General features: G+C 35.1%; 1 protein-coding gene across 1 annotated transcript; it reads left to right on the top strand.

Annotated features, from left to right (window-relative positions):
• Nucleotides 1-3,095: 3,095 nt before the first annotated feature.
• Nucleotides 3,096-22,807, top strand: ripk2 (receptor-interacting serine-threonine kinase 2). Its single transcript, XM_028472852.1, has 11 exons — nucleotides 3,096-3,614; nucleotides 5,541-5,694; nucleotides 7,904-8,059; nucleotides 8,173-8,312; nucleotides 8,640-8,689; nucleotides 10,929-11,066; nucleotides 11,889-11,974; nucleotides 15,924-16,025; nucleotides 17,824-17,923; nucleotides 20,363-20,548; nucleotides 21,633-22,807. Exons 1-11 carry the CDS (start codon nucleotides 3,415-3,417, stop codon nucleotides 21,998-22,000), a joined length of 1,680 nt encoding a protein of 559 aa, XP_028328653.1. The 5' UTR covers nucleotides 3,096-3,414; the 3' UTR covers nucleotides 22,001-22,807.
• Nucleotides 22,808-23,095: the final 288 nt, after the last annotated feature.

Genomic DNA, 23,095 nt, shown 5'->3' with positions numbered 1-23,095 from the left:
TGACCGAGCCAACCTTAAACGCACCGCCTCCGAGTGACGAATTTAGGGACCGTAAGTAATTTCCTCACATGACAAGAATATATTAATTTTTTTTTTTAATAAATAAGATATATATATATATATATATATATATATATGGTTTTTTTTTTTTATTAAAAAAATAAATAAAAAAATTTATTTTATTTATTTTTAATTTTTTTAAATAAAACTGATCCAGAATCCGGATCCACTCTAAAATGTAATCACTTGTTGGTTATCTCATTTTGGATATTTCCTGATGATTTCACCAATATAATAATAGATCCACGACTTTTTTAGTTAGACTGTTAGTGTTAACAGACAAACAATTAAACAGGTAAAAACATGACTTCCTTGGCTGAGATAATGACAGAAAAAAATACTAAACGATTACAAAATTATAGAAAAATACATAGAGGTTATTATTCAATAATAATAATAATGATAATAAACCTTTTCAGTCAAAGACAGTTAACGTCAATCAAAAATATTCTCTGTCAATGATAAAAGTACGGAGCCCCAGACATGACATGGTGGGAAAAAATACAAATTTGTGGCCAAAAAAACTGTTCAAATGTCTTTTTTTGTTGTTTGTGATTGTTTAAGATCAATAAAATGAATTTTAAAAACAAAAAATGTTGATATTGTGGCCCTCAGATCAGATACAATCACTATTTGTGGCCCCTGCTGTGATAAAAGTAGATCATTTAAGCCTCAAATTATTTCTGTAAAATTGGGAACAAGTTAATATGTTTAAACGTTAAGCAACAGGATCTCATAACTTTTTTATTTGACACTTCTTTGTATTTTTGCGGTGATAGTTTTTTGGTACTGGAGTTTGGGATTTCCTTTCACAACCAATAAAAGACAAAAACAGCCAAAAGGTAAAATTGTGATGGACATATCTACTGTATGATGCATAACAAATGCAAGCTTTGCAAACTTTGATTCCCTGCAACTGTTTTTAATTAGATTAAATGAGCAGAAAACTTTACGAGATGATAAAGCCGTAAAGATCTGCAGCAGACATGGGCAACTTTTATGAGCAGCAAAAATGTGATTGTCTAATCTAGACATAAGCAACTGGAGGCCCCCGGGGGCCACACAAGGCCCTAGGTGTGATGAATAAAGGAATATGAAGCCCAACATAATACACCTAACTCCAAAACACACAAAAAACTGAAACATTTCAACACAATTACACAAAGTGCCAACAAAAACACACACAGCGATTAAAAAATATGCATAAAATGACTCATAAAACAGAAAAAATGACAACAAACCAATCACCAATCAACCACTTATACAACACATTTGCAAAACGACTCCAAAGACACACAAAATGCAACAAAATTTAGAAAATGATAAAATAACACACAAAATAACAACAAAAAGACACAAAATAAAAACAAGAAAACACAAAAAGTAGAAAATGACAGAAGAATACACAGAACAACAACAAAATAATTACAGACACACAAAATAATTACTAAAACACATATAATGACTCAAAAAACACACAAAATTATAACAAAAAACCCCAGTGTCTATTTTAAGAAGGAGAATCAGTCAAACGTCTCCAGGAAGTGAAGCAATGACCAACGTACTTAATGGTAATATAATAATAACTAGACTTTGTGGGTGTTGTTAAAGATTTTTGAAGATTTAAAGCATAATAATCAGTTCCTGCGTCTTCTTTTTTTTATTTTACTGTGCTACAGAGCCACCCTCTGGTCATAACAGTCCAAACAAAGTCAATACTGATAAATAATAAATAAAACCATTAAAGATTGTCTTGAATTTATTTTGAAATAAAACAAGTACAAAAAAACCCCAACACATTTTTAATATAATAAGTTCAATTACAATTATAATTATGTCATAATTGTAATTAAATATCAATTATGCCATTACAACTATAATTGACCCCCGTTTAGTACATTTTCCCATCATTTTGTGTATTTATGTGGTTGTTTGTGAGTTCTTTGTATCATTTAGTCAATTTTTTTTATCATTTTGTGTGTTTTTGTCATCATTGTGTGTGTTTTTGTTATTGTGTGTATTTTTGTTGTTGTTTGTGTGTTCTTAGTATCATTTAGTACATTTGTCTATCATTTCGTGTGTTTTTGTCGTCATTTTACGTATTCATGTGGTTGTTTGTGAGTTCTTTGTATCATTTAGTAAATTTTTCATATCATTTTCTATCTATCAGATTAAAAACTGCACCACTCCACCTGTTCACCTCCACCTTACTGTAGTGTACAATGCTGGTTCAGCAAAAAAAAACGTCATGAGAACCAGTTGTATGACTTCCTGGTAATCTGATTGAATGATTGACAGAGTTTGACAGAAAACATAATGTGCTTCTTTGTAATGAATGTCATAAAATGTTCACTTTCTGTTTCAGTCAAACACCAACAGCCGTGACGAGAAGAAGGTAACAGGGAAATAACCGTTTCACACACAAAACCTTGTGTTGGGTTCCAACATTCTCTGATTATCCAATCAAATAAAACTCTGTAGAAGAGATCACATTATGATAATCCACGTCAATAATTAGATGTTAACCAATATAAACATTATTGTTGTCATTTTTGTACACTTTTCGTTGTAGTTTTTTGTGTGATTTAGTACATTTTTCTCTCATTTTGTGTATTTTTGTTGTTTGTGAGTTCTTGGTATCATTAAGTACACGTTTCTGTCATTTTCTGTGTTTTTGTTGTCATGTTGTGCATTTATGTGGTTGTTTGTGTGTTCTTGGTATCATTTGTCTATCACCTTTGCATATCATTATCCCTATTCCATACATTTCTCTATCATTTTGTGTATTTATGTGGTTGTTTGTGTGTTTGTGGTATCGTTTAGTAAATGTTTTCATCATTTTGTGTGTTTTTGTTGGTGTCTGTATGTTCTTGGTATTATTTAGTTCACTTTTCCATCATTTCTTGTGTATTTTCATGTGGTTGTTTGTGAGTTATTGCTATCATTTAGCATATTTGTCCATACTTTTTTCTGTCATTTAGTGTGTTTTTGTTGTCATTTTATATATGTTTGTGCTCCTGTTGTATATTTGTTTCTATGTTGTTGTCTTGCAGTTACTTTTGTTTGTTTACTTTGGGGCCACACTAAACTAGACTGAGAGCTTGCATGTGGCTCCGGAGCCACCTGTGGGATTTAGGTTTACCATCCCTTTGTGGGCGGGGCGTAATCAGGACGTGCGGCACGAGGAAAAGTGTCGCGTTTCGCAGCTGGACTTCATTAAGTGACAGCGGTGTGTCAGTTAGCTGTTAGCTGCTAGCTGCTAGCTACATGTGTCAATGTGAGAGGGTTAAAAGCTACTTCTGCTCTCAGACTGTGAGACACTGACTACACCTACAGACGGAGGGACACACAGACATGAACCGTACCGCGGCTCCCGGTTGCATGGACACCGGCTGTCTGAGCAGCACCTTACCGGAGATACCGTACCAGAAACTGACCGACCTTTACTACCTGAACAAAGGCGGCTTCGCTCAGGTGTTCAAGGCTCAACACTCCGACTGGAGGACCACCGTGGCCGTGAAGTGTCTGAGGCTGGACGGTCCTCTGGGAAACAGGTACCGCCAACATCACTGTGTGTTAGTGCTGGGACAAAGTATCGATAGTTCTAGATCTGGCGCCATTCTGACACAATCGAATATAGTGATTGATTGTGATTGATAGGAAAATTGCACAAAGTTCTATGAAAGGAATGTTAATTATATTTTGATTTGTTATATATATGATCAACTGTATATAAGATATAAATAGTATATAATATATATTGTAGAATAGCTTTTATTGTATATGTTACAGTTAGGATGCTCACTCTATCTCCTGCTTGTCAGAATGTAAATACTTTGCCTTAAAAAAAAACAGCAAGTCATCGTGACAAACAAACATGGATCACAATGTATTGATAATTGATTTGCATTCCATAAAACAATAATATGTGTAAATTTCTGCTGTGGTTTTGTGATATTTTTTTTTGTAGTTGTTTAGTGTATTTTGTTATGCTTAGTTTTGTGTGTTTTGCTGTAATTTTCTCGGTTTTTGTGGTCATTTTGTGTATTTTTACATAACTTTTGTTGTTTGTTTTTTTTTTTTTTTTTTAGTTATTTTGTGTACTTCTATTGTTATTTTGTGTAAACCTTTGTTTTTTAAGACAAATTTGATAATTGTTTTGGCTATTGTTCTGCTTTTATTGTGCGTTTTTGTAGTCGTTTTGAGTTTTTCTGCTGTTGATTTGTGTATTTTTTTATTTATTTTTTGTCATTTTGTATGTTTGTTATCTTCCTAACGGCAGTACACGTGATAATTTGTCCTAAACATTACACACCTCTGAACAGACGTCATTGCTGCTGCTAATATAATTATTGTGTATGTTTAACACACCCACTTCTATTGTCAACATGTAGTTTTAAAATCGTCTGCAGAAAACATGTGCATTGACACCCAAATTAAAAGTTCTGGTATTAAATATTGAGAAGTTGTAAATCTAACGCTTGATTTCCAATATTCTTTTTATACTCAAAGCATTTTTGTGTGAAAATATTCTATTTTAAGTTTGATTTAGAAAAAAATAAAAGCTTTAAAAAATAAAAGAGAGGACGTTATTGAAAATACATAAATATGCAAAGTAACGGGGTGACCATTCCATTTACAGTTAAATTAGAAAGTAAAAAATTTCATTACTATTGTTTAAGAATGGGGGGGAAAAATGGAATCATGATAATTCCCTTTTTTTGTGGCAAACAATATGAAATACCAATATTTCTCCACAGAAAAACAAAGGGTTTATGTTGTTGTTTTGTTTGTTTTTTTGGAGTCACTTTTATGCATTTTTGTACATACTTTTGTTATTTTTTTGTTGTCATTTTGTGAATTTATTTTGTGATTTTGTAAATTTCCCTGTTATTTTTGCATGTATTTTCAGTCGTCTTGTTTGTATTTGTTAATTTTGTATTTTTGTAGTCTGTATTTTTATGTTTGTTTGTTTTTTTATTTTTTTGACAATATTAAATATTGATTTTTCTCTGCAAAATCTTCTTTTTTCCTTCTTCCATTATGCCATTATCATATTCTATCTGCATTGTAAAATTGCAAATGAAGGAGAGGAAAATAATTGTGAAGTGACAGACAATATAGCACTTTTTTTTTTTTTTTCATGACAATATTAAACAAGATATTTCTCCCCAATTATTTAAATTTTATTTAAATGTTTTTACATGATGTGCACGTGTCCATAGATTAACAATACATGTAGTGTTGTGCACCTTTATGCACAGTGTAAATAAATGACGTGCAACTCACTGACGTGTTACATTGTTTTCTGAAACTATGACTCATACATTGTTTCTAGAAGTGCATGGTTATTGTTTGGATGAGAAAAATAAGGAAACTAGAATCAAGTTCCAGCCCTATTATTAAACATTGAAATATTTCATTGTTTTATGGCTTTTTGTTCTCTTTTTTTGCCTGATTTTTCTCTGTTTATGTTTCAGAGAGAGAAACTCTCTGCTAAAGGAGGCTGAAATCCTTCACAAAAGTAGGTTCAACCACGTCATCCAGGTCCTGGGGGTCTGCAATCAGCCCGAGTTCTTCTGCATAGTTACAGAGTTCATGAGCAATGGTTCTCTGGACATGCTGCTCCACGAGGTTAGAGTTATTTATTTAATTTTTCACAGCATAGGGGGATCGCATGGCGAGTACAATTGGTGCGTTATTTTTATTTATTTATTTTAATCTTTGTTCCAGCCTTACTTTAAACCTAAAAGTTGTTTGTTAAATTGGTGAAGGTCATGATGAATGTAGTTTTAGATTTATTCGTTTCAACTTGACGGCGTTCACATCCGTGTGCGTAGAATGATCCGTTGCGAGTTTTAGAAAGACAACGAGCATCTTCATGTGCACTACGTCTGGTTGAAGCTCCACTGTTTATATTGGACGGTGCATACAGGCAGCATGAAGGGCACCTACAGTAAGTGGCTACAGGGGTCCTCAGGTGAAGAAAGCATCCAAGCAGATTGCCTTTATTAAATAGACGGTGCGGCTCATGTGCAGTATGTGTTTCTTGGTTATGCAGATTAAAAAGAGTTGAAACAACCCGTGCACGCCTGGAAGTCCCTTTTGTGTCCAAGTGTGCAATAGTTATTACGACTGTACCAATTAAAAAAAGAAAAAAAACTGAGAAAATCTCCCCCTGCGTTGCTGAGGCCCCTACGCTTAACCCTGCACATCATCACCTTTATTATCTAAGGCTGTACATGGTTATTAAGTAAAAAGTGGAAGGGTTGTTATTTTTTTCACACCCATTTGCTGTCTGGTTTAAAAGGAGGTCAAGGCCCGCCTTTGTTTCTGTGTTGCATCAATACCTTAAAATGTGTCACATCCACATTCCTGTTCATACACATCATTGAAATTCAGCGAGAACACGAAGGAATACATGATATTGAGACGATAAATGGGGAAACTGTGTGCCTCCGATTTCCAATAATCGTGAAAAATGGATGTAAAAAATGAAATTCACGTTCTGAAACAAAAATAATCAATCTGACCCCTTTTTTTTTCTCTCTCTCTCTATTTAAAATCAGGCCCAACATGACATAGAAATGCCCCATATGCATTATTTTAGACAATATATCACATTGACAAACAATTTTCACCTAAAAACAGGTGATTGAATGACTAGAAAGTGAGACAAATGCACAAATATGTCCAATTCCACCAATAATCTCTCACTAGGTGTAACGGGTCGACTAGTGATCATGTTGTCCTGTGAATGAAAATGAACGCAGCGCTTCAGCTGAAGTTTGTTTCTTATTGTGTTTGATTCAGATTATTACGACTACATTAAAATGTAAAAAGGCGGTGGTACAAAGACAGGTTTAGCTGTTGGTGTATTAGCTGAACTGGTGACCAGTTTACCTGGTGATACGTCACAGCAGAATCATCTACAATCACTCCAGTTTCGTGCTGAACGTGAGGGTTATTCTCCCGTTGGCGTTAATTAAATAATATTTTGGGATCATATCACACATTTCCATTGAATTATTTTTTTTAAACAGGTGGCTAAGGGTTAGCAATGTGGCTAACGTCACCCTCATGAGATTTTAGCATAAGAAATTTGACTTTGAATCACTGGAAACATTTAAAATGTAAAAATGATGACAGTAGTTATCTCTTTTTCATGTTTGCTACAAGTTAAGAAAGTTTAAAAGACAGCAAAGTCATCTAAACAGGGAATGATGATGAAATGGAAAAGTGTAGTGTGACATGGAATGGCTAAACCCTGAAACAGAATTTGGAAAATTTAAAACATAAAAAATTCCCAGATGTTTTTTTACGTAAGCGTATTGCATTCAAGAAAAAAAATAAAATGAAATTACTTTTTTCTGAATTCTTTTTTTTTTTTTTTTTGTGCCATTTTTTTTCATGATTTTTGGAGAAATTTTTTTTTCTTCGGTTTTTTTGGCATAATTTTTTTCCTTTTTTTCACGAAAATTTTGTTCTGTTTTTGTGCATTTTTTTTCCTCTCCCTATTTTCCAAACCATTTTTTTCCAAGCTTAGAGGGCATTTGAAATGTAATTGAATCAATTGACCCAGAATGGGTAGAAGCGTGCATCAAAGAGTGGCCATAGGATGGATGTTCTTGTGGGATTCCAAGTATCTCGATAATTCAGGAAAAAAAAATTGTCCGAAAAATAGGCTAAAAAAACAAACCAAAAATTATTATTTTATAATAATAATTATTCAGAAAAAAAGACATATTTTTTTTCAAGTGAATGCAATACATGTCCCTAGTTTTTGTTTGATATAATATCTAAAAACAGGATTTCTTTCCGTTCTGATTCCTGTGCTTTGCAGAAGGACACGTACCCTGTCGTGGCCTGGTCTCTGCGGGTGAGAATACTGTATGAAATCGCCCTGGGAGTCAACTTCCTTCATAACATGAATCCCCCGCTTTTACATCACGACCTAAAGCTGCAGAACATTCTGCTGGACGCTGAATACCACGTGAAGGTGGGACACACGGCAGCTAATTCAATGTTTTTCTGCGGTTTTAGCCACGAGCTAACGATGCATCTCCTTGCTTTCATTGTTGTGTTCAACTTCCTGTCCTGTTTTTTCTTTAGGTCGCGGGGTTCGGGCTTGCGAAGTGGCATCGGTTGTCTGGTGGTGGAGAGTCGAGCTCGAAGCCCTGTGAGAACGAAGGAACGGGCTTTTACATGCCCCCCGAGGAGTACAAAGCCTTCATGAAGCACGACATGTACAGGTAGGGATCAGATGAATTGAATGATTCGTTTCCTCTTTTTGTTTTCGTTTCACCAGTGGAAAAACACTCTGTAGTCTGTAGTCTGTGGTGCTTCTACATGCCTATTCTTTTACTCAGACCTCCTCTGACTTTAAATGTTCACTAGTTCTAGTCAAACCAGTTTGAGTTCTGTAAAGATTATCTAACTTTGCCCAAACATCCTATGAGGTAAAGTCCCTCAGCTCTGATGGGGAATCCCACACTCAAATTGTGATCTCACTTTCTTGTTTTTTTAACCACTTCTTTTTAAAAAAAAAAAAAAAAATAATAATAAATTCTCTTTTCCAGCTACGCCATCGTCATGTGGGAGGTGCTTTCCAGGCAGAATCCCTTTGAAGGTAACCTGTGTTTTAACATCGCTCACAGTTCACGTATGGAAAGAATAAATGTGATAACAGCCATAGTTTTAATCTCTACTAGTGCAGTGGTTTTTCAGCCTGCAACCCCCAAAATAAAGGTTCCAGAGAGCGGGGACCCCCACTGTACCTGAAGGTGGTTGAACACAGACATCTATAAGGGGGAATAAAGGGGAGAGATTTTTGGGGTTCATACATAAAGTCAGTAAAATGATGGTCTATTGTTCTATGAATCTGTGATAACCACATTTATTTATTCATCTGAATAATATCCACTGTTATCCAGGAAGTTTATTATTATTATTTGCACCATAATATACATTCTAGTCATCTTAAAGATCTAAATCATTGTTTTAATCAGATATAAAATGGGTTAAAAGTGACCAAAATGGTAGAAAAGGTGGTGAAATTGGATTTTAAAAACCACAGAAATTGGTTAAAAGTTACAGTTTGTGGGTAATGGAATTTAAAAATGTAGGGAAAATTAGTTTAAACAGGCAAATAATGGACATTACAAATGGTGAATGTGGTTAAATTGGCAAAAATAAGCATGAAATATGGTGACAAGAGGTTAAAAGTGACAATAACGGGTCGACATATGTGACATTAAGTGGAAAAGTGGTGGAAAGGGTTTATAAGTGCTGAACATATCTTTAAAGTAGGAAAAAATGTGCCGAAAAGGCATTGAAATTTGATGGAAACGTGTCAGAAATGGGAAAGCAAAAATACATTAAAAGGAGCAAAAATATGACAAAATAAAGTGATGAAAATAGGTTAAAATATGACAAGTTTGTTGGAGTTGCAGAAAAATGGGCTCGAATTATTCAAAAAATATTCTTAGTTCCTTGAAGGCATCTGGCATCTCCCAGTGTCTCACTAAACCAAATGGGGTCCTGACCCCAAAGTTGTGAACACCTGTACTAGTGCACTAGTAGACTTTGCTCGGAAAGCAAAATGTATCACTAATAGTACTAGTTTGCCTTATATGCTAATAAGGGGGCGGAGAAAAACAAATTCAGGCTTGCCATTGGCTTTGTGAAAATATTGCAACCAATCAGGGAGCTGGATTTGGTTATAACCCCTCCTACTTTATTTGCATTAAATCTACTAGTACTACTAGTGAATATTTTGGCTTTACTAATACTACTAGTAGACTATAAACAGTTAAGAGATATTGAGTGTACTAGTTGTGTGTGCGTGCGCGTGCATACTGTGTAGCCATCGACGCTCAGAGCCACATTTTCCAAACGAAAGTCAATTTCTCATTTATTTGCAGTCAAATATTATGACGGTTAGTGGTACCGAATCATTGGCACATACCAATATATAAATGGGGTCCATTACCCCCTACGTGTCACGGGGCCACCCGGGGGCCTCATTTTTCAAATGACTACTCCTTCGTTAGTTCTCGTTAGATCAGAATACAGTTTGGTATGAATACTCTATCAATGAATATGACGATCCCCTCCTTGAGCACTTTTTTAAACCCACCCCCATTTCCGGTAATTTCCAAATTTATGGGAACATAGTCGTGTGATATATCGTTTCAAAGGTAATTCAATGTAGATTACGATTATAAAAGGGGTGGGCTGAAAAAAGGGGGATGGGCCCCCTTTTTTTGGCAATTTCTGTTAAAGTTGTTTTCTCATTTATTTGTGAGTCAAATATTGCGACAGTTGGTGGTACCGAAGCATTGACATATACCAAAATATGAATGGGGCCCATTACTCCGTATGTGCCACGAGGGCACCAGGGACTGGTATACTCGGGAACGTGGTACGTGCTATTCAGTGCGGAGACGTTTCGCAGGCCCGGCCGTTGTTGAGCCAAACTTGTCAGTCTACTAGTAGTACTAGTAAAGCCATAAGATTTACTACTACTACTACTACTACTACTACTAGTAGAGCTAATGCAAATAAAGTAGGAGGGGTTATAACCATATCCAGCTCCCTGATTGGTTGGAAAATTTTACAAAGCCAATGGAAAGCCTGAATTTTCCTTTCCCCGCCCCCTTGTTAGCATATAATGCTTATTTGTTGTAGTGGAACTTGTTTCTTCACTAGTAAAAGGTGCTCGTGCACTAGTGAACATCAGTAGAGCTTAACTATGGTTAATATCACATTCTGTAGTGATTCACTAAAGTCTGTGTGTGTGTCTGTGTGTCTGTCTGTGTGTCTGTCTGTCTGTGTGTGTGTGTGTTTGTTTGTTTGTTTTTTTCCAGAGGAGACCAATGTGTGTGGCGCGCGCCCCGACACCAGCCTCAGCACCCTGCCCTCCAGCATCCCCAGCAGAGAAACTCTGGTTAGCATCATGACCCAGGGCTGGACCCCCAACCACAACCAGAGACCATCCTTTCAGCGTGAGCAACAACACACACACACACACACTAACAGTGTTTTTCAACCTTGGGGTCACCCGGAATTCAAATGGGGTCGCCTGGAATGTCCAGTAAATGATTTTACAAAACATTTCTGATTAAAATTGTATTTCTGTAATTTTTTTGATTATTATTATTTTTCAAATTAAAACACCACTCAATCTCAAACAACTGCATTCCATACTTTCACTTCTTCAAATATAAATCTAGTTAAAAAAATACAGTAGAAAAACTTAAATTAATAAATATATAATTAAAAAATCTAATTATAAAAAAATATTTGTTTTTGTAAGTTTTTAGATTATTATTTTTCAAACTAAAACACCACTCAATCTCAAGCAACTGTATTCCATACTTTCACTTCAAAATTAAATAATACAAATTAAAATTGAATTTTTTTAATTGTTAATCTTTTTAAAATTAAAAACACCACACAGTCTCAAACAACGGTATTTCATACTTTCACTTCCTCAAATATGAATCTAGTTTAAAAAAAGATACTGTAGAAAAATTTAATAATTAAATAATCAAATTTTTTTCCTAAATTAAAAACACCATCACACAATCTCAAACAACTGTATTCTATACTTTAACTTCCTCAAATTTAAATCTAGTAAAAAAAAATTAAATAAATAGTTAATTAAATAAAAACACAAATAAGTGTTATTATATTCAGTGTGATATAGCGCTACTATAACGCTATATCACAATGAAATTATGTTTCTGGGGTCGCCAGAAATGTGTTCACGACCCAGAGGTTGGGAACCACTGCATGAACACAACTTGTCCACTTTGACGTTACAGAGTGTTTGATCAAAATGGAACCTGTGGTGAGAAGTTTCAACGACATCGACTTCCTGGAGGGTGTTTTAGAAATTAAAAGATCAGAGGTTAGTTCGTGGACTTTTGTTTTAAATACACAGCATAAAGATTTATGATCAAAGTTCTGCTGTTTTGTGTATTTTTTTCCATTTTTTAATTGTTTTAATACATTTTATATTTTATTGTTTTGTGATATTTTTTGATGTTCTTTGTCTTTTTTTTTTTTGTGGAGTTATATTTTGTATTTCATGGTGTGTTTTTGGAGTAATATTGTGCATTTTAGTTGTGTATTTTTGTAGTATTTGAATGTTGTTTTAATAATAATTGTGTATTTTTTGTTCCTTTGTGAACTATTTTTGAGTAATTTTGTGCATTTTTTTGTTTTGTATACTTTCCTGCTGCTTTATGTTTTGTGAATTATTTTTCAGTTTTTTTTTTTTGTTTTCTTGGATCATTTTTGCGTGTTTTTGATAGTGATGATATTTTTGTTGTATTGTGTGTTTTTGTTGACTTTTTTCTGTCATTCTTTGTGTTTTTTGGAGTCATTTTTTAAATATTTGTTTTTGTTTTGTGCAGCCCTTAATCCATTTTGTGTAATTTGAATCATATTGTGTGTTTTTTTTAATGTTTTGTGTATTTTTTTAAATCATTTTGCGTGCTGGTAATATTAATATTAATAATGATTTTGTTGTTCCTTTGTGTGTTTTTTTTAGTGTATTTTCAGAGTTATTTTGTGTGTTGTGTTGGGTTTCATTTTCTTTCCAACTTGTTGAATTACAACTTTTGGGTAATTTGTTTTGGGGGCCACACAAAAAAAATGTAAAAGTCTGAAGCCAAAGTGAAACTAGATGAAGTGATTCATTTCTCTTTACATTATTCTATTTAACACAATCAAAATAATAGCTGTCACTGTTCCTTTGTTTAATGTTTAATGACTTTGGTTCAGTTAATCCATGTCACGTGACCAATGACAGGAAATATTATTATCCAATTTATTTGTTTTAAAACACTAAACGCCTACAAATGTCTTGTATAAACTTTGGAGGGAAAAATAAAGGATGATGCAATGATTAGGATTAATAAAAACATGAGGAAATATTAGCTTTAAATGATTAGCGATACATTAGCAACACTATAACACTCTTTTCTATAAGTTTAAAAAAGAACTGGACGGTTTATAAAAGCTGACAGTTTAATAATAAATAGATAATATAAATAATTTAGTTATATTGTGCATTGTTGTTGTTTTTTTGGCATCATTTTTGTATATTTTTGCCTTTTTATTGTCATTTTGAACATATTCTTCTTTCATTTTGTGTGTTTTTGTCGTCATTTTGTAGAATAATGTTACATATAATGACGCCCGTGGTTGAAGTAAAGCCTCAGACTTACATTTTCATAATGTCACCAAATTCATTTCAGAGTTTACTCTGAGTTTACACAGTGTGATTGTTTGTTTCAATTTTATCCTTTTTCATGCTTAATATGTTAATGGCGTTAACTATTGTCTTTTAAATTCATATTTCTATACACAGTAGAAATGCACGCGATGAGATCGCGGCACATTTTGCGTGAGATTTTTTTGTGTACATGTTAGCTATGCTAGCTAAAGCTAACATTATCCCACATGTTTTACAGTGAAAATCTGTCACGGCGGGGCCACAAAAAATGTGTTTGTTTGATCTCTGCGTCACATGATCAACATTAATTTAGAATAATGAACAATGTGAGCGTTAATGCAGGAAAGAACAGAGCTTTTATAGTCATTGTGTGTTTTTCTGTCATTCTGTGTATATTTGTTGTTGTCTTTTCTTGCATTTCTGTAGTCCTTTTATTTTTCCTGTAAAACATGCATTTTTTGGAGTAATTTTTCTGTATTTCTGTTGTCCTTTTGCTTGTTTGTTAGTACTGTGGGTTTGCAGAGTAATTTTTTTGTTTTTCTTGTTTTTTGGTGTACTTTTGTTGTCATTTTCTGTCATTTTGTGTGTTACTGTTGTCGTTTTGTCAATTTTTGTAGTAGTTTTGTGTGTTTTTGGAGTATTTTCTGTTTTTCTCTTGTCTTTTACTGTATTTTCCTGCAATGTTGTAATTCTTTGCGTTTTTATTGTATTCTTGCTGTTGTTTTGTGCACTTTTCTAATGTCGGATGTGGTCCTCGGGCTGCCAGTTGCCTATGTCATGTTAAGTCCCTGTCATAGAGATATTTCCATTTCAAAACGGGAAGTCTGTCATATTACGTAAGATTTTGTGTCAGAATTGAGCTTTCCCTTTGTTTAACCACCTGTTTACAAAGATAAATTGTGTAAATGTGAGATATTTTACCAAAACATGCCCGTTTGTGCTTGATTTAAAATAACAATAATAATAAAAACATGTTTCCATTTGAGTTAATTCTGTTTTTTCCGTCCGTTTCCTGCAATCATGGAAAATCAGAGCTTTTGAAAATCTAAGTTTGAGTTTAGAATCGTGATGTGGACGTGATTTAGAAATCCCCTCACACTCAAACACATCATCATCAGCTCCAAATGTTGCAATGTCTCTGATTATGGATGCTTCAAAATCTTCTGCAACTGAAATTGTCGCATCATTTCTCACCTTCCCCTTTTTTCCCCTGAAGCTTTGCATTTGGATCCGTTTCTACATGCATTAAACCAGTGAGGAAAGCAAAGGGGCTTTCCCACTACAACACTGGTTTCTACTTCAAGGGTTAAATGTGGGGGTTTTTTTTGCTCTGAAACTAACACATGATTTAAAATAACTTCATTTGTGAACACAGAAAAAGAAAATGAATACAGACATGCTAAGTTACCCTTAGCTCAAGATTAGCCACTGGCTGCAGGAAATGAGTTCACATTCATTTTTGTTACTTTGATCACTGCAGGACCACAAAAATGTAATTATTAAAATAAAAAAAAAGATTGCAATTCAAGTATGTATTCACCACAATTACCTTTCCAAATATTAATACGAGAAATGCATAAATTTTTGTTACGGTTTTGTGTATGTTTGTTGTTATTTTGTGGATTAATGTTGTCATTTTGTCTGTTTTAAGTCATTTATGTTTTTATAGTTTGGTGTGTTTTTGTTGTCATTTTGTATTTTTTAGTTTTTGCTATTGTTTAGTGGATTTTTGTTTGTTTTTTAGAGTAATTTTGTATTTTTGTTATAATTTTGTATTTATCCTTTTTTTTGTGTTTTTATTGTCATTTGCCATGTTTTTATCATTAAGTATTTTTGTTGTTTTGTTTTTGCTATTTTGTGGTTTTTGTTTTTTTTGTTGACTTTTGTTGTCATTTTATATTTCTTTTGTGTATTTCTCTTTCTCTTTTTGTAGTTTTGTTGAAATTTTTTGGTGTTCTTGCAGTCATTTTGTGTTTTTGTTGTTTTATTTGTTAGTTTTTGCTATAGTTTTGTGGATTTTGTTTGTTTTTCGAGTCATTTTGTGTTTTTTTTCTTTTCCATTTCTTTTGTTATAATTTTGTGTGCTTATTCATTTTGTGTTTTTTGTTGACATTTTTATGTTTGAGTCATTTTGTAGGTTGTCATTTTGTTGTTTGTGTTATTGTTTTGTTTGCTATTGTTTAATGGAATTTTTTTTTTTTTTTAATCATTTTGTTGTCATTTTGTATGTTTTTAGTTTGTGTGTATTTTTCTGTCTCTCTGTGTAACTTTAATTGTGTTTGTTTATTCTTGTCTTTGTGTTTTTATTGAAGTTTTTTTTTTTTAAGTCATCTTGTGTTTTGTGTCATTTTGTCGTTTTCATTTTGTGTTTTGATTGTCATTTGATGTGTTTTTGTTAGTTTTTATTATTGTTTTGTGGATTTTTTTCCTTTGCGTTTTGCATTTGAATGTAGAACTTAGTTTGAGCAATAAAAGTCTCCATGTGTGAATAGAGGAACTAGTGAAGTGTAATCACATGTTTTTAGTTTCTGTGAATGTCTGTTTCCCTTTTTAATGTTCATCATCATGCATTTCTCTCTAACCTACGCTGTTCCTGCCTTTGTTTTTGTCCTGTCAGATGCAGAAGTCGTACTGCGTCTCCGCTCCCAACGAGAAAACAAACGTCTTGAGCGCGGAAGAAACGCGCAAAATGCGGAAGGAGAGCGTGATTCCGTGGCCAGTCAGTATCTACACACACACACACACACACCAGGGTCGGGGTCAATTATAATTGCCAATTTATAATTAATTACAGTCATGGCATGATTACAATTGAATTTGTAATTTTAAAAATTTGTTGCTGTCGCAATCGTAACTAAATTGTAATTGAGTTTAGTTACTTGACTTTGTAATTGTAATTGCCATGAAAATTCTATAAAAATTGTCAAATACAACTTAACGCAAAACTGGGTTATAATTCTATGTACAGTTCTACTACACATGTAGTTAACAATTATTAAAATATGTTTCATATCAAGCTTTCCCACATTTCACCATTTAAAAATAAAGATATGGGTATACTGACACAAAACCGTCTCAGACTCCCACCCCAAAAATATTAAAACCTATATTTTCATTGATTAGGAAGCCTAACAAGGTAATCAATAGATGATAGATATTTGTTTATAATGTATTTTACAGCTGATTTAGGACTCGTTAGCGTTGGAGATGCTAACACAAGAGGAAGGTTAACTTTTATTAGGTTATTTATTTCAGGTTCAGTAATTGTGATCAATTGTATTTGAACTTTAGTAATTGAGAACGTAATTGTAACTGACTTTCTGAGGATACAAAATAATTGTAATTGGAAAAAATGCTGGTCACTGTAAATATATTTGAATTTTAATTGAATAAATGAAATTGATCCTGACACACACACACACCAGATGCTAACAGAAAGCTAACACAAGGGGAAGGTTAACTTTTATTAGGTTATTTATTTCAGGCTCAGTGATTATGATTCATTGTAAATTGGGGGGAGGGTTGCAGGTGTGTTTGTCTCTGTGTTCTCTTGTTTTCACCGAGCGAACAACCTTATAGGACTCAGGTGTGTGTGGCTGCTTGGAAGGCGTGGCCTAACCATCAGACTCACCCTCTGTCTCTCGCTCGCTCCCTGCTTGGCCTGGCTCTGACTGATTGTTGCAGGATTGTTTCCCTTATTGTGTTTATTTATTTATCTCTTGTTGTTTTATTCTTGTCATGGTCTTAAGCCAATCTGTGACAATTGGGGGCTTGTCTGGTTTTTCATGTTCTCCGGATACAATTGGATGTCGTGTGGTGGGGCACATTTTTTCCAGAGGTTTCCATGAGGCTGTAGGGCACTTTCTCCTTTGCGATTGTGCCGGTTTATTATTTTTGTAGTGTTGTGGGAAAGTGGCTAGTGTTGGTTGCACAAGCGATCATCTCGGGGGCACGCAGAGGATTGCGTTCAGTTCTACTAGAGTTTGTGCTTAATATTCCCACTGCTGAACCACATGAAGCCTCGGGTTGAGATTAGTTAGCTTCTGGATTTCATATTTAGGGGAATTCTCTGAGAATGTTTTGTGCATCCAGCCTTCTAAAACTCCACTGTAGGTGAATATGGATCGTTTGTCAGGATTTTATGAGGCACCTAGTTCTGTTGTTTTGGATTCCTGTTGTAAGAATGAGTTTGTTGAAATTGCTGTGACATTTCTCATACTCAAATCCCTAAACTGACAGATTGAACAAGGGAATTACAGTTGATTTAAGGTAAACGATTGAGAACGATACGCAATATCAAAGAAGAAAGAGAACACGTAGACACACACACCTGCAGCCCCACCCACTTGGGATTGTCACAAGTAATTGAGAACGTAATTGTAATTGACTTTCAGGGAGTAATATTATTCATTGTAATTTTAATTGAAAAAAATGCTGGTCAATGTAATTGTAATTGAAGACTTGACTGTGATTTAAAAATGTAATTGGTGATAATTACACTGTGGCTTGTTTTCCAGGAGTCTTGCCCTTCAGAACACTCTTCGACCTCGTCCCAGGACACGGAGATGTCCCAACCCTGCATGCTCACCAGCATCATTCCACCAGACATCTCTAAACGTAAAGAAACAGAACAAAACGCACACACACCATTATGCACACTCATAGCTAGGGATGGGCAATATTATCAATTGACTGATATTTGCCACAAAATGTGAACAATCGGTCAACGTTGGTATTAAAATCACTAAATGCTGCTCTGCCTCAAGCTTTGTGTTACTGAGAGTAGGTTTATGACGCACAGCACCATCTAGTGGTGAGGAAGAATAGTGTATGGATTTTTATTTCAATAGCTCCGCCCCTTGAGCCAGTGCCAAAATATTTACGCCACCCTGCTCATTACTAGCTGCCATCAGTGTGGTCTGCAGAGGTTTCACACCATGTATCCATGCAGAGTGAGCAGCAAAAACCTTTAGAATGAGGATTAAAAAAAATAATAAACTTCTATTTCAACGTAAAGAGGTTTGTTTTGGTAAAATCAAACGAGATCAAAATAGAAATAAAAGAACATTCACAACAAAAAGTGCAGCAAACAATCTGGAAAGCTCTGCATAGATGTCAGACTTCTGTTGGAAAATGTCATTAAAATATAACAATTCATATGTTGAGACACTAACAGGAAAGGGTTAGTTTGAACAAATCCATAACTAACATATGGAAGGACAACAAAGGTAAACAAATCATTAGAAATATAGAAAAAACAAACAAAAGCACATAAAAAACACAAAACTTTTGATGGTATTCAAATTAAGTGCTTCAATAGGATAGAAATGTCAAATTCCATAACAATAATTCTATTGGTGGGACTGAAAGACAAACATGGTGGTTATTGGTTCAGGTAGTTATTGCAGCAAATCACCAGTTTAAGCTTAAATCCCAGCATTTTACTGAATTGTTAAAATACCGGCAGTTGGTCCAAGTGGTTCTTCGATGTCCTTCATAAAATCTGTTGCCTGCTCTCACGTCTTTTTGCATAATTAAAACATTTGCTATAGTGAAAAAGAAGCATTATTGGCAAAGAAGCCACTGCGGTCCAAGAAGTGGGTATGTGCTGTCACAACAAGTGCAAGAATATGTTACAAAACACAAAGAATTAAAACATTGCAGGAAAATGTAGGAAGAAACAAGACAAAAACACAAACTATTACAAAAATGAACAAAACGACAACAGTAATACACAAAATGACAGACAAATATACAAAATTATAGAAAATGACAACAAAAGTACCCAAAAAGACTAGAAAAACACGAAAAATGACTCGGTACTAACAAGCAAAACGACAACAGAAATACACAAAGAATACTCCAAAAAACCTCTATTTTACAGGAAAAATACACAAAGGACTGCAGAAATGCCTCACAACGAACAAGACAACAACAAACATACACAGAATGAGAGAAAAACACACAATTACAATTACTCATTATTCTAATGCTGATGATCATGTGACCCTCCGATCAAACAAACACATTTTTGTGGCCCCGCTGTGATAAAAGTTGCCTACCTCAGCTTAAGGCTCACGTTGGGTGAGGAGGTGTTATTGGGTCTGGTTCTAGGGGGAGGGGGATGGTGGTTCAATAAAGTTCCATATCATGCTATTTTTCACTCATCTCCATTTGTTCTAAGAACCCCAAAAACATAATATTTGGACATTTATTTTCCCAAACTCGCCTGTTTTCTGGACTTTTAGCCTCTGAAAAGTCACTTTCTGACCAACTCTACACAAACAGGCTGATTTGTGACCTACTTATGCATATTCATGAGTGGGCGTGTCTATAGACGGGACACTAACTTCCGTCTCCCCACACGGTGACGTAGGGCCAGCGGACGGCCCGCCCTCCTCCCACCCACTCCGTAGCAGCTCACATTGCTTTATAAACATGAGACAGAGCGTGGGGGCGGGGCGTTCGGCGGTACATACATAGACTGTAGAAAATACATACATGGCACATTGCGAAGGATGTTGAAATGCTCACCTTCGTGGGCGTGTCTGTTTACATATCAATCACGACGGAGAGCTTCCTGGAGGCGCGGCTTCTCCTGCTCAGTGTCGCGTGAAATTTGTCATCAAAGTGGGAACGTGTCATCAAATTATAGCGAGGTGTTTGGGCTGCAGCAAGAAAGGAGCAAATCACCCTCTAATGATTGTGGCGCAGCATTTTGAACAGGATTATCAATGTTTCTTTTCTGATTAAAAATAATTGCGTATAAATGTGTGATGTTGTCTGAAAACATGCATGTGAGATTGATTTTTGTCTGTTTTCCATGATCATGGAAAGCCCGATGCTCTATATAGACAAATCATTGTTCCCTTTTTCTTAACTGCATGTTTAACTTGCTCATGGGCTAATCGCTAAGCTAATGCTTGCTCACTAGCTATTTTCCTCATCTGGGTGGGTGGGTGTGGGGGGGGTCTGTGTGTACACATCAGTATCACTATCGACATGAAGCTCTACTCGTAGGTTTCCACTTCTCATCGTCTTTTCTTTCTGATGCAGTGAGCCTTCCACCGTCTTTCCTCGACCCCCCAGGCCCTTTGATGGACGAGCAGAGCGCAGCCAGTACCAACGGTTTCCCGAGCAGCAAACTCAACAACCTCAACGAGCCCGACGTGACCAAGTGTGAGAAACGCGTGGAGGAGTCAACGCTCATCGCAATGCAGAAGCCTCATCCGCAGCCAACGGGTAGGAAAACTGTCATCACCTCATTTTGTTTCCATTCTCTTAAACTCAGGAGGTCTTTGTCATCAGGTCAGTAGAGCCTCCGGTTTAATGTGATCACAGAAAACAGAACAGAATTCACGTTCTGAAAAGTAAAAATCGATCTGACCCATTTCTTTTTTTTTTTTCTTTCTTTAGAATTGTGCCACAACATGACACATGCATATTTTGGGACAATATCAGATATTGACACACTATTTATCACCAGAAAACGGGTAACCGAATATATAGATCAGGGGTATCAAACTCGTTTTAGTTCAGGGGCCAAATACAAAGCACTTTGAGCTTAATTTTGTGGGAAAAAGAGAAAATTTCACATTAATGTGGCCTGGTTTGTACTTTCACATCAAATGATATATAAATGATGAAGTATGTGAGTATATCAGTCCCTGCAGGATCTTCACTTAAATCTCCCTAATTTGGGGAAATTTCATGGAATAATTTGAAGAAATTTGCCAGATTTTGGAAAAATTGAGCGTTCTTTCAACAATTTAATTAATTTTTTTTTGTATTTGGAAGGGATAAAATATTTACAACTAAATTATTTGGTAATTTACTAGATATTTCTACAAATATGTCCAGTTCCACCGAAAATCCAGTCCAGAAAATCTCTCGCTTGTTGTGTAACGGATTGAGTAGTGATCATGTTATCCTGTGACTGTAAAAGACTGCAGGGCTTCGTCTTTAAGTGTTTTTTTAATAGTTTATCAAGGGATTCTTTTGACAATGAAATATAAAAGGAAAATAGTTTTTTTTTTTTTTTTTTTCCCCCAAAAAAATAAAAAAATATTTGTCTACATTCCCATTTTGTAAAATAAATCGTGAGAGAATCGTATCGGGAGTTGAGTGAATCATTACATCCCAACTCACCAGACTACCCTTCTTGCTCAAATGAGGAGAAGGTCCTTATTTTGAATGGTTTTTTGTAAATCATTTGAAGCATATAAAATGTAGTATTAATAACAGTAACCCTAAAATGGAAAGTGTAAAATTGGAGGTCCTACGTCTATTACCACAAAAATCACTGTAGTTTCTTCTCCCTGTACAGAATATCCGTTTGCTCTGCAACCCGACTCCCCGTCACAAGGTCCGTGCTCGTCCTGGATCAAGGCGAGGCGTGAGAACATCGTGGCTCAGATGACGGACGCCTGCCTGAACCAGATCCTAGACGCGCTGCTGGCCCGCTCCCTGCTGATGCACGAGGACTATGAGCTGGTGAGCAACAAGCCTACGCGCACCGCTAAGGTACGTCAACTGGTGGACACGTGCTACAAGCAGGACGAGGAGTTCTGCTACGTGGTCGTCCACAAGCTGCACATCAACAAGCAGAAAGGCCTGGTGCCGTACCCCCCTGAGGTGATGTCCGGCACTTCCCTATCCCCACTCTCCTTATCACTCAACATCTCCAGGAACTAATTTTAGTTCAGGGGCCAAATACAGAGCAGTTAAGTGGGCCACAGAGTTTAGGCAGGATAATGAGTAATTTAATCATCATTGTGCTCTAATTTGCACTCCCACATATAAATAAATGATAAAATATGTTCGGCACTGACGATATCAGAGCAATAAGTCAAAGATATCAGTTTTTACTTTCAATTTATTTGATTTTGTGACCCATATTTTTGTAATTTTGGGATATTTTGTGAAATAATCTGAAGAAAATTGCAGGATTTTGGAAAAATTGAGTTCTTTTAATAATTTCAGATTTAAAATGACTGCCATCATGTGATATAAGCAATAAGACTTGCTAATATTGTGGAGTTTCATTGTGTTTGTGAATTCGTTTTCTGACTTTTTTTTATGCTGCAGGCTGAGTTGGAAGGTCAAAAGGGCCGAATTTGGCCCCTGGGCCTTGAGTTTGACATGTAGACTGTGACTAAGCCCTAATGGAGAACAAATAGAGCCTAAAAAATCACAACTTTCAGATTCAAATACTTCATCCGTTTCAGTTAGTTTGATTGTGATCAGATCAAAAGGTCATTACTGAAAGCTTGATTATATTATACTATCTTTATTTAGCTGCGTAAATATAATCCTTAATGATTTAAAGTAGACGAGATGCTGGAAAAACCTGCTTTTACTCTTGTCTTTTTAAACCCTCAAAATAAAGGTTCCATAGAGTGGGGACCCCCACTGTAGCTGAAGGTGGTTGAACACAGACATGAACATTGAAGAACAGTCATGTGGAGACAGGACCATCTATAAGGGGGAATAAAGGGGAGAGATTTTTGGGGTCCATCCATAAAGTCAGTAAAATGATGGTCCATTGTTCTATGAATCTGTGATAACCACATTTATTTATTCATCTGAATAATATCCACTGTTATCCAGGAACGTTTATTATTATTATAGTCATCTTAAATATGGAAATCCTTGTTTTAATCACATAAAATGGGTTCAAAGTGACCAAAAATGGTGGAAAAATGGCATTTTAAGTACTACAGAAATTGGTTAAAATTAGAGTGGGCTAAAACAGCCAGAAAAAAGTATGTCAGTATTGGAACAATTAGT

This window comes from Gouania willdenowi, chromosome 17 (assembly GCF_900634775.1).
Source record: "Gouania willdenowi chromosome 17, fGouWil2.1, whole genome shotgun sequence".
NCBI classification, from domain to species: Eukaryota; Metazoa; Chordata; class Actinopteri; order Blenniiformes; family Gobiesocidae; genus Gouania; species Gouania willdenowi.
Note: the sequence above shows the minus strand (reverse complement) of the source record. Positions and strands in the feature narration are given on the sequence as shown.